Source organism: Mercenaria mercenaria, chromosome 5 (genome assembly GCF_021730395.1).
Source record: "Mercenaria mercenaria strain notata chromosome 5, MADL_Memer_1, whole genome shotgun sequence".
Taxonomy (NCBI): Eukaryota; Metazoa; Mollusca; class Bivalvia; order Venerida; family Veneridae; genus Mercenaria; species Mercenaria mercenaria.
In genome coordinates this window covers 16,586,823-16,599,302 of record NC_069365.1, presented here as the reverse complement: position 1 = coordinate 16,599,302, position 12,480 = coordinate 16,586,823, and the positions used below count along the sequence as shown (strand labels likewise).

At 35.4% G+C, this 12,480-nt stretch overlaps 1 protein-coding gene across 1 annotated transcript in view; it reads left to right on the top strand.

The window, feature by feature from the left end:
• Positions 1–12,480, top strand: part of LOC123556562 (cGMP-dependent 3',5'-cyclic phosphodiesterase-like) — a 175,976-nt gene that overhangs the window by 85,334 nt on the left and 78,162 nt on the right. The window contains exon 8 of the mRNA XM_053544451.1: positions 6,536–6,610. Within this exon, the coding sequence (XP_053400426.1) occupies positions 6,536–6,610 (75 nt within the window). The remainder of the gene's footprint in view (positions 1–6,535; positions 6,611–12,480) is intronic.

Genomic DNA, 12,480 nt, shown 5'->3' with positions numbered 1-12,480 from the left:
TTTCGTGTCCGGTCCATAACTCTGCCATCCATGAAGGGATTTTGAAATAACTTTGCTTAGATGTTCAACATAATGAGACGACATGTCATGCACAAGACCCAGACCCCTAGCTCCAAGGTCAAGGTCAAGGTCACACTTAGAAGTCAAAGGTTAACAGGTCTGTTTCTTGTCTGGTCCATAACTCTGCCATTGATGAAAGGATTTTTTAATTACTTGGTATAAATGTTCCCTCTATTGAGTTGACATGTCATGTGCAAGACCCAGACTCCTAGCTCAAAGGTCAAGGTCACACTTAAAAGTCAAAGGTGTTTCAAGGGATTTGAAAATAATTTGACACAAATGTTAACTATATTGAGAAGACGTGTCACGCATATGACCTGGGTGTTTCGGGTCAAGGTCAAGGTGACTAAATGATGTGTGATTTTTTTTTTTGCGCAGACAACTTTAGAATGCGTGGGCATGCTTCAGGGACATTTATCACCAGTAGTGACAGCTCTTGTTCAAGAAATATATTCAAAAATCAGGTTCTGTTTTTTTTGTTTTTTTTTTTACAAATTTAATAAAAATACAAAGCAGTTAATTCTGTACAGTTTGATTAGGTATTTCTTCCTTTTATATTGTTCACAAGCAGGCTGTTTGAGCAAACAAATGAAAGTACACCTATTGTAGAGATGAAATGAGCCTCTTGTTTTGACTGGTAAATGCTTAAAATATTCTACCTAGTTTAACAAAATTATAACCTGTTGGACCTTCAAGGTATTTGCTATGCATGAAAGTGTTTTTTTCCTGCATGTTTATGATGATGTTTCACTTGAACGGTAAGCCACATTTTTTGCATATTAATGTGTGATACTGCATTGGATCCCTTAATTTTTTGACAAAACCTGTTTTCAAAGAATAATCAAGGGATCAGAATGCAAAACAAAAAAATCTTGCTTTAATATGGTTCAGTTCTGCATTTGAATAGGTATTTTTGTAGAAACTTTAGCCTTTGGTACCATTTATGCTCATAGAACACAATTGAAATTGTAAAATATATTATATAATTATTATGACTCTAATTTATGATCTTTACAGTGTTTGAGAGAATGCTAGATCAAATTATATTTGGCAATTAGCTGTTAAAGTAAATCACATGTTAGGTTAAGATCTGTTTCTTCCATTCTATAAAAAAAAGCTAGTAATTCATAGTAAGTGTTTTGTACCATATTTAATCTTTTCTGAATTATCTATATATTTTTGGAGAAAAAAATCACTGACAAGTCTTTGGTTGCATTTCTACACTGCAAGCTTGGATTCAGTGTTTAATATATTTCACTTGGAATATTCAAAGCAAACCAGTAAAAAAAGACTTGTATGCTTATCTTTACCTGGCACTGGTTTGAAAAAAAAAATCTCATTTAAGCAAGTTTTAATAATAGGAGGCTTTGATGAAGTTGCAATTATTTACTCATAAAAGGTCATATTTCTTGAATAATCATCAGAAAACTGACACAAAAATATATATATTCCATAAAGTCTTAATACCTATTTCAATTTGTTAACACAATGCCAACATCTGATAATAGGCAAGATTGTCTGAATTGTACCAGAGTTATGACTTTTGATTTAGTAAACAATGCTATAATCACTTGAGAATGCACATAATAATTATAATATGAAATAAGGCAATGCCTCAATCAGGATCAGCTTGCCCAGAAATGCATCCATTTAAAGGTAGATTTTGGGATAATAATACTGCCCATATTTGTACTGATGCCCAAGACATTGTGGTTCAGACAAGTTATGTGGACGCTTATTACGTTCAAGGAAAAAGGCGTATTCTTCCAAAAAATCCAAGTCGCTCTGTTGTGCACGTGCCGGAAGACCACATTCTTAATTCGATAGTATAACTCATTCGGTATTTATCGCATGTTACCATAGAGGGATCGATCCTGATTTTCGTTGCTTTGTGACAAAAATCGGAAGGATCGATTCCCTATTAAAGTATTAAATAAATAATTGGTACAAACATTCAGGAGAGAGAGAGACATTTTGCCGTTTTGTATGTTTTTTAGGGAAGAAGCTTGATATGCTTGTGAGATTTAAGATATAGCAGATAGCACAAAGTAATTGACCACAAACTGCTTTTGTTATTCATGTGTGATTGTTGTCCCCTTGATTCTGATTTTCATTAACATTTGAAGGAACAACAAGAATGTCATGTAAAAGTTATAGGACATGAAAGAACCATTAAAAATCACCAGTGAACTGAAATAATGACATGTTCTGGTGAAAAGATCAGGAGTTTAGCTAACTGAAATGAAGGGTTAACTGTTACAGAGGAACATTAGATTACATGTTTGGAGAAAATTGAATTATGGTGCTTTCTAGATGCATTGCTTGAGGGTTATTGTAAAACTACAGTACAACATTGATAGCTTTCGCTCAAGAATGCTGGCCTTTTTACAGATTTTCTTAATTCTTTCACTCAATATATCTCAATTCTTTCACTTAATATCTTTCACTCAAGAATCCTGGCCCTTTTACAGATTTTCTTAATCCTTTCACTCAGTATCTCAGTTCTTTCACTTAGTATCTTTCACTCAAGAATCCTGGCCTTTTTACAGATTTTCTTAATTCTGAGTTTTAATTAAAAAGCCAGAAATACGAACATTTTTGTGAAGTTATGTTCTGATGGTACCAGTTGCAGAATTTAAGCCTTTTGACAGATTTTCTTAATTCTGAGTATTCTTAAGCCAGAAATATGAACATTTTGTGAAGTTTTTTGCAGGTACCATGCAGGTTTTAAACTTTTAAGCCTCTTGACAAAGTTTGTTAATGAGCCAGAAATAATATGAACATTTTTTTGAAGTTATGTCATGCAGGTACCATATAGGTTGTAATCCTCTTGACAAATTTTCTAAATTCTGAGTATTTTTTGGACATTAATTAAATGATAAATTTCTGCAAAAACAAGTATTTGTTATTAATTTCTCAGAAAGAATCTTATGTGAGTGAGAAAGTTATTAAAAAAAGTTTTTCCAGTGAAACTGCATTACAGTTGGGTAAAAGGGAGTAAAATTGATTAAAGGCCGAGTCAGGGGAATACATAATTTCTGCAAATGAGTCAGGGGAATACATAATTTCTGCAAATGGAAAAAGGAACAAGATTTTGCATAACAGCTGAAAATATTCTATAAATTATAGTTCAAAAGTAAATATGTTAAATGCTGGCAAAGTCATATGACGCAGTACGTATTTAGTCATCTAACTCTTCAACCAGTTTATGACGTATTTTGTTTTGAAGGGTTTAAGTTATTGCTTTTTGCACATTTTATAATTGAAGTGTTGCATTTCAGGGAAAAAGAAACAAAAGCTTGTCATAAAATATTGCAATATCTCCTTTTCCTACAAAAAAGTCACTGAAAATGGTTTCCTCTCAATAACTAAACAAGGCTTTGGCTAGACTAGCTCCTAGACTATGATATATCTTCTTTCTTATATCATATTATTGTGACCGCTTGATGTCTGTCGTCGGTCATCCGTCGTGCATCAACAATTTGTAAAAAAATTTCTTGAAAACCACTGGGCAGAATTACACCAAACTTCACAGGAATGATCCTTGGGTGGCCCCCTTTCAAAATTGTTCAAAGAATTGAATTCCATGCAGAACTGGTTGCCATGGCAACCAAATAGAAAAACTTTAAAATCTTCTACTCAAAAACCAGAAGCCCTAGAGCTTAGATATTTGGTTTGAAGCATTGCCTATTGGACCTCTACCAGATTTGTTCAAATCATGACCCCGGGGTCAAAATTGACCCTGCCCCAGGGGTCACTTGATTTTACATAGGAAAATCTTCAAAAATTTTCTAAAAATAAACCAGAAAGCCTAGAGCTTAGATATTTGACATGTAGCATTGCCTAGTGAACCTCTACAAAATTTGTTCAAATCATGACCCCCCGGGGTCAAAATTGACCCCGTCCCAGGGGTCACTTGATTTTACATAGGAAAATCTTAAAAAATCTTCTTCTCAAAAACCAGAAGCCCTAGAGCTTAGATATTTGACATGTAGCATTGCCTAGTGGACCTCTACTACATTTGTTCAAATCATGACCAGGGGTCACTTGATTTTACATAGGAAAATTTTCAATTTTTTTCTAAAAATAAACCAGAAAGCCTAGAGCTTAGATATTTCACATGTAGCATTGCCTAGTGGACCTCTACAACATTTTTTTTCAAATCATGACCCCCGGGGTCAAAATTGACCCTTCCCAAGGGGTCACTTGATTTTACATAGGAAAATCTTCAAAAAATTTCTAAAAATAAATCAGAAGGCCTAGAGTTTAGATATTTCACTTGTAGCATTGCCAAGTGGACCTCTACAAAATTTGTTCAAATCATGTCCCCCGGGGTCAAAATTGACCCCGCCCCAGGGGTCACTTGATTTTACATAGGAAAATCTTTTAAAAAAATCTAAAAATAAACCAGAAGGCCTAGATCTTAGATATTTGACATGTAGCATTGCCTAGTAGACTTCTACAAAATTTGTTCAAATCATGACCCCAGGGGTCAAATTGACTCCACCCTATGGGGTTACTTGATTGTACATAGAAAAATCTTCAAAATTTATTAAAAATAAACCAGAAGGCCTAGAGCTTAGATATTTGACATGTTAAATTGCCTAGTGGACCTCTACAAAATTTGTTCAAATCTTGACCCCCTCAGGGTCAAATTGACCCAGCCCAGGGGTTACTTGATTGTCCATTGAGAAATCTTCATAAATTTGCTTAAAATAAACCAGAAGGCCTATTTCTTAGATATTTGATATGTAATATTGCAACTTACTGATGCTCTAAAGGCATAACCCCCTTATTTGTATTGATTTTTTTACACAAAAATAATTTCCGAAAAGTCTCCCTTAATAAAAATAAAATAAAAAAAAAAAAAAAAATTTCCGACCTACCTACCCTAATTTTGTGATGTACGTACTACAAAGCATGGTATCGGTATCATTAAAAATACTGTATCATTTCGTTGGTATCGGTATCGGACCGCTTCGTCCTTAACGATATCAAACCCTATTTCAAGAACTTTATAAGATGATTGCCTGTGGTCAATAGATGACCTGTAATGTTGTAAGTATTATAGTATAGAGATATATCAAGACTGCTCCTCCCTCCCCATTGCTCTATGAATTGAGAACCATGTGGCCTACTGCCTTTAAACTTCATAGGACTGATTGCCTGTAGTAAGTAGAGTGTCCTATCGTGTTGGTAGTCAGTAGGTCAAAGGTCAAGGTCATAGTGATCGCAGGACTCTATATAGGAAAGTCCATCTTTGGAGCATATGTGTCAAATATATTTTAAATAATGTTTTGCATATTAGTACACATAAAGCAATTAATAGACACGAAAAGTTCTAAGCCAGACATCTGGGATGCTGTTTTTGGCTTGAGTGGATTTTGCCAGATCGGATCTCATGAGGCACACATGTGCTGAGTGTGATCCGTCCTTGCAAAATCCACGAGATTATTTGTAATCGAAAAAAGTCTTAAATGTTTGTTGATGTTAAAATAAAATGAGTGATGTTTTTGTGTGCGCTATTTACATAACTGTGTCAGCTCATGCATATTCAATGAAAGTAGTCGGGTAACATACAATATAATAGGTAGAATACAGAATTTTTTTCTGGCCTGGTCATATTTACTTGTGAAATACAATCAGAATTTTTAAATGCACATAATAAAAAGTCAATTACAATATATTACATATTGTATTTACATCATTGACAAATTTGAGATCATTTGATTGTTCTGCAGTTGGGGAAATTAGTGGGGACTCTTATATTTGCAATACTTTATTCACTTTACATTTTAAGAAAAATGTTTTTGGTTTTGGAAAAAACTAAGCTATATTTCAAGGGGAAGAGGAGGATGTTCATCCTCTGTTTTTAGACAAAATATTAACCTCATAACTGTCACGTTGCATTGCCATGTACTTGAGAAGAGCTCCATGACTTTTTCCTCTTGAAAAAACTACAGTTGGCAGTTATATTATTCTGTCTGCTTACATTATAATACTTAGTGATTTGCTAAATCGATTGTTTTGGCAACTGGGAAAAGAATTTTATCATTACCATCTTTTCATTTTGCACTATATAGTGGACATAGTATGCACAAGAAGATAAATTGGCCAACTTCCTTGAAATATTTCCAGCACAAATATAACCTTGATGCATGTCCCAGCTAATGTGTTTTGATAAGCTAATTGCATTTAATCTATTGGCTGTGTAAATAAAAGCACCTTCTCAGAAGGAAGTGGTAATTACCACATTTTTGGAAATTCAGAGAACTCGGTGGATAAATTTCCAGGAAGAACCAGCTATTGAAGTTAAGAAATTTTATGTACAGTCAAACTAGCCTTAGCGGCCATCTGTATCAAACCCCACAGTCGGCAAACTTCACAGATTGACCTTTTCCTATAATTTCTATCAGTCTTAAGCAACGTGATTGTGTCACTCCCTTGACTGAAGTTTACTTTCTTGTTGTTGCAGCTTGAAGAGCAGACTCAAGCAGAATGTGCGTTCCTTTATCTCGTTGTGCCAGAAACCCAAGAACTCTTCTGTCAGGTGAGTTACTTCCAGTCAGCTTTAGGTATTAATTTTTTTACCTCCTTTTTAGCTCACCTGTCACGAAGTAACAAGGTGAGCTATTGTGACCGCTTGATGTCAGTCGTGCGTCTTCCGTCAACAATTTCTAAAAAAATCTTCTTGAAAACCACTGGGCAGAATTACACCAAACTTCACAGGAATGATCCTTGGATGGTCCCCTTTCAAAATTGTTCAAAGAATTGAATTCCATGCAGAACTCTGGTTGCCATGGCAACCGGAAGGAAAAACTTTAAAAATCTTCTTCTCAAAAACCAGAAGCCCTAGAGCTTAGATATTTGGTTTGAAGCATTGCCTATTGGACCTCTACCAGATTTGTTCAAATCATGACCCAGGGGTCAAAATTGACCCTGCCCCAGGGGTCACTTGATTTTACATAGGAAAATCTTAAAAAATCTTCTTCTCAAAAACCAGAAGCCCTAGAGCTAAGATATTTGACATGTAGCATTGCCTAGTGGACCTCTACAAAATTTGTTCAAATCATGACCCCTGGGGTCAAAATTGACCCCGCCCCAGGGGTCACTTGATTTTACATAGGAAAATCTTCAAAACTTTTCTAAAAATAAACCAGAAGGCCTAGATCTTAGATATTTGATATGTAGCATTGCCTAGTAGACTTCTACAAAATTTATTCAAATAATAACCCCCGGGGTCAAATTGACCCCACCCCATGGGGTTACTTGGTTGTACATAGAAAAATCTTCAAAAAAATTCTAAAAATAAACCAGAAGGCCTAGATCTTAGATATTTGACATGTAGCATTGCCTAGTAGACTTCTACAAAATTTGTTCGAATCATGACCCTCGGGGTCAAATTGACCCCGCCTTATGGGGTTATTTGGTTGTACATAGAAAAATCTTCAAAATTTTCTAAAAATAAACCAGAAGGCCTAGAGCTTAGATATTTGACATGTAGCATTGCCTAGTGGACTTCTACAAAATTTGTTCAAATCTTGATCCCCCCAGGGTCAAATTGACCCAGCCCCTGGGGTTACTTGATTGTACATAGGGAAATCTTCATAAATTTGCTAAAACTAAACAAGAAGACCTAGATCTTAGATATTTGATATGTAACATTGCCTAGTAGACTTCTACAAACTTTGTTCAAATCATGACCCCAGGGATAAAATTGGCCCCGCCCCAGGGGTTACTTGATTGTACATCGGAAAATCTTCCAAAAAATTTCTAAAAATCATCAGTTTGACATTTGAAACATGTAGCTCATATTACTCAGGTGAGCAATCCAGGGTCATCATGACCCTCTTGTTTGCTTTTCTCACTGTTGTTAAAGAAGAGGCAGTGCTTGGGGATTATGAAGTTGTTGTCAAACAGTCAGATGCATATATAACAAGAGGGCCATAATGGCCCTATATCGCTCACCTGTCATCATTGCACTTAAGGACAAGAAGGTCAAAAAATCATAATCAAGATCAATCAAAAGAATCAGGAGAAAATATAGTTGAAATTTTCCTAAAGGTACAGATATGTCAAAATACACCTATAAATTTAAGGTACCATCCATGTTGTACCACAGGAAAGTGGTCTCGGTTTTTCCCTTCGGCCAATAATAAAAAAGTTACTAAATAAGCTATTTATAGTAACATGAAAGGGAAGTAATTAAAAAAAATCATTGTAAGTGAACAAAAGAAGGATCTGCCAAATAAAAACAAAAGCACTGCAATGCAACGCAAATGCAGAGCAATATACACACAAAACAAAGTAATATGACCTTTGACCCCATAGTGTGACCTTGACCTTGAAGTGAGCCATCCAAAACATGCGCTCTGCACATTGTTTCGATGAGGTGAACATTTGTGTCAGGTTTCTTTGAAATCCTTCAAGGGGTTCAAGAGTTACAGAGCGGAAGGGAAATTGCTAACCAACAGACGGAAAGACAGACGGACTACAAGGCGATAACATAATATGTCTCTTAGGGTGTGTTAAAAGGAATCGAGATCTTATGGTGATACAAGCTGTGTGCAAGTTTGGTTAAAATCAAATCATAAATGAAGCTGCTATTGTGCAGACAAAGTCAAAATAGCTAATTTTGGCCCTTTCAGGGGCCATAACTCTGGAACTCATTATGGGATCTGGCCAGTTCAAGAAAGGAGCCAAGATCTTATGGTGACACAAGTTTATGTGCAAGTTTGATTAAATTCAAATCATAAATGAAGCTGCTATTGTGCAGACAAGGTCAAAATAGCTAATTTTGGCCCTATCAGGGGCCATAACTCTGAAACCCATAATGGAATCTGGCCAGTTCAAGAAAGGAACCAAGATCTTGTGGTGATACAAGTTGTGTGCAAATTTGGTTAAAATCAAATCATAAATGAAGCTGCTATTGGGCAGACAAGGTCAAAATAGCTATTTTTGGCCCTTTCAGGGGCCATAACTCTGAAACCCATTATGGGATCTGGCCGGTTCAAGAAAGGAACCGTGATCTTACAGTGACACAAGTTTTGTGCAAGTTTGATTAAATTCAAATCATAAATGAAGCTGCTATTGTGCAGACAAGGTCAAAATAGCTAATTTTGGCCCTTTCAGGGGCCATAACTCTGGAACCAATTAAGGGATCTGGCCAGTTTAAGAAAGGAACCAAGATTTTATGGTGATACAAGTTGTGTGCAAGTTTGGTAAAAATCAAATCATAAATAAAGCTGCTATTGTGCAGACAAGGTCAAAATAGCTAATTTTGGCCCTTTCAGGGGCCATAACTCTGGAACAGATAATGGGATCTGGCCAGTTCAAGAAAGGAACCAAGATCTTATGGTGATACAAGTTGTGTGCAAGTTTGGTTAAAATAAAATCATAAATGAAACCACTATCGTGCAGACAAGAAATTGTGGATGGACGACAGACGACAGACAAAGGGCGATCACAAAAGCTCACCCTGTCACTACGTGACAGGTGAGCTAAAAACAAAAAACTTCCATTTCCTTGGATTTGTTCCATTCATATATTGTAAAAATCTTGGATTAAAAAAAAACTCAGTTTGAAATTTTTTTATAAACTCTGCAGATTTCTGTCTATAGTGTCATTTGGATGTTTGCTTTCAGAAGAAAGTAGCATATGGAGAAAAAAACCCTAAACATATTTCTTTGTAAAAAAGAAAAAACAACTAGAGCTTAGATGGAGCCCGCACAAGTTAAAATATCTGTGTTCCTAAGAGCTTGAAGAGAGTTTCTGGAGGACTGCCATTAATGTGACTGCTGGTATTTTATTCCTTGCTGGGTGATTAGTGTTTTCGCTGCAGGAACTGCCAGCGTAATGTACGCTTCAACCTAATTTGGAAAATAACATGTTAAGTTTTATTTTGTAAACTCACAATGAAGTATGTGACTAGTAAAAAGGAGGCTTCAATAATGAGAATTTTGTTGCCTCCGTGTGAAAGTGTTATAATTGTCTACGAATGTAGCAATAGTTCCATGCTGAGGAGACATCAAAATCATAGTGGTGGCTACAGATAAACCCTTAATTATTTTGTCTTGAAGGAAGGTATACAAGCACGGACTGAATATAAAGAATTAAAAAACAAAATAAAAAATGTAAATTTTCTCAGAATGCCATGAAGCTAGACCATTCTGATGGTTTTCTCAGAGACTGTATGTTGGATATTAAGTGTAGTCTGAGTCTGTTCACTTCATTTGAATGTAAAAGAAAGTGTAATTAAAAAATATATCATTTTCTAACAGTAACAGCTAGTCTGGTAATGAATCTCTGTTTGCAGTCAGTATTGTTTTCATGAAAGTAACGAAATATATCCTCTGGGTCTACTTCTGAAGTCTCAGATAGCATTTACTGGAATTTCCATTCTCCAACATGAAATTCAGCCAGTCATAGAGTAATTTCTGTAGCACTAAGGGTGCAGTTATGAGTAGAGTGTTGTTGATAATTCGAACTTACTATGATCAGAAATATTTTTTATTGTGTGCCCATGCATATTACATGATGGGGTTCTTTCATCTGTTGGTCATAGTTCATGGCAGGAGAGTAACTTAATAACCATTTAAGGTATTTTCTTGAAGCTTGGCATATATAGGTTGTTGGTGATGGGATGATGTGCAGAGCACATGAACCTGATTGGTAGGTCAAAGGTCAAGGTTACAAATTGAGGTCAATTATAAAATTTGTCCTTCATCATATTTCTTGTCTGGAGCATAGCTTGATAAGGATTTAAAGTATTGACTTCATATTGGCATATAGATAGTGATGAGACGAGACAATGTTTATAGGGCATGGACTGGATTGGTAATTCAAATGTCAAGGTAACAAGTGGAGCTTAAAAGTCAAATTTATCTGTTTTATTTTGTGTCAGGAGCATAACTTGATAACCATTCAAGGTCTTGACTTAAAACTGGTGGTGATGAGCTGATGTGCAGCACATTGACCAGATTTGTAGGTCAAAGGGCATGGTCACAAGGTCATATCTGTCAGTCATATGTGTTGTCCAGAGCATAACTTTATAACTGTTCAAGGTATTGCCTTCAAACTTGGCATATAGATAGGTACCAATAAGGCATTGTTCAGAGCATGTAAACTAGGGCAGTTAGTGAAAGGGCAAGGTCGCAAATTGAGCATAAATATATGAAATATCTCTTTAACATTTCATGTCGAGAATGCAGCTTAAAAACTTCTAAGTATTGACTTGAAAACTCCTATCTCCAACATACACACACACACACACACACACCTTAAAACATGTTTCTTTAACTTTCACTTCCATATCTTATAATTTTAAACTTGGGCATATATTGCCACACTTCCCTGAGCTTTTTTAGGTTTTTGTATTTTCAGCAAGCAATGAAATAGGCAAATTTTTGTATTACTGATTAATAAACTTGATGGTAATAATTATTCATTGAACACATTGGTTATTATTAATCAAAATGTAGAAGTGTTGTCAGCAGTATTGATAAAATTGATGCAGACTTTCAAGTAATTCAGGCTTTAAGTTACAGCATTATTTTCATCAAATGAACTGCCCGACATCCATATGATACAGTTGAACCTTTATTTACTGGAATCCCTAAATAGCAGAAACCCTTCCAAACTGAACAATAGCCTTACTCTGGAGTAAGTTTATCCAGTGTCTCTTCTAAACCAGCTAAACATTAAACCAGATAAACCTACAACTGACCTTCTTTTGTTAGAAGACTGATTTACAATGTCTCTACCATGATTAACATTACAGCATAAACATTTTGAGACAACACCTGAATTACGTTAACTAACTTGAAAAAAAAAAAATGAAGTGTTGAGGAAGGCAATGGAGGAGGACTCAAAAGGTCTTAGATTATTAAACTGAAACTAGTCTCAGAATACAACGCTGCCTCTTGTCAGTTTCAGGGTTTTGGTCAGAGGCAGCCAGTCAGATGCTGGTGTTTTAAAACTGGTCTTCAAATTCGGTTTCGTAACCTTGGACTCAGATCATTGCAATTTTCTTGGTTATTGTCATCTCATATTTATAATTCTCTACCTTTTTGCTTGGAAGTTCTAGGTCTTCATACACAAAGAACAAATAAAGTGTTTTTTGTTCAGTGTGCAGAACTTGATTTGTTGGGTAGAGGTACTCTGTGGACCACTTTTGTTCATTTTGTCCATTGATTGTCTGACTGAAGGTTAAGTTTGCAGTGAGGGATTTTAGTATGTTTTTTTATTGCAGTTATATAAAATAGATTCACAGTAAGTGACAGCTGTACTTACAGACACAGCAAGTAATAGAAGTAAATGGTACAAAGTGCACACTTAGATCATTGGCTGCCTGAAAATTGTACCTTGTACAAAATGCTTCACACAGCTGATCCTAATATTTCCAATTGTGTTACTTTTAGT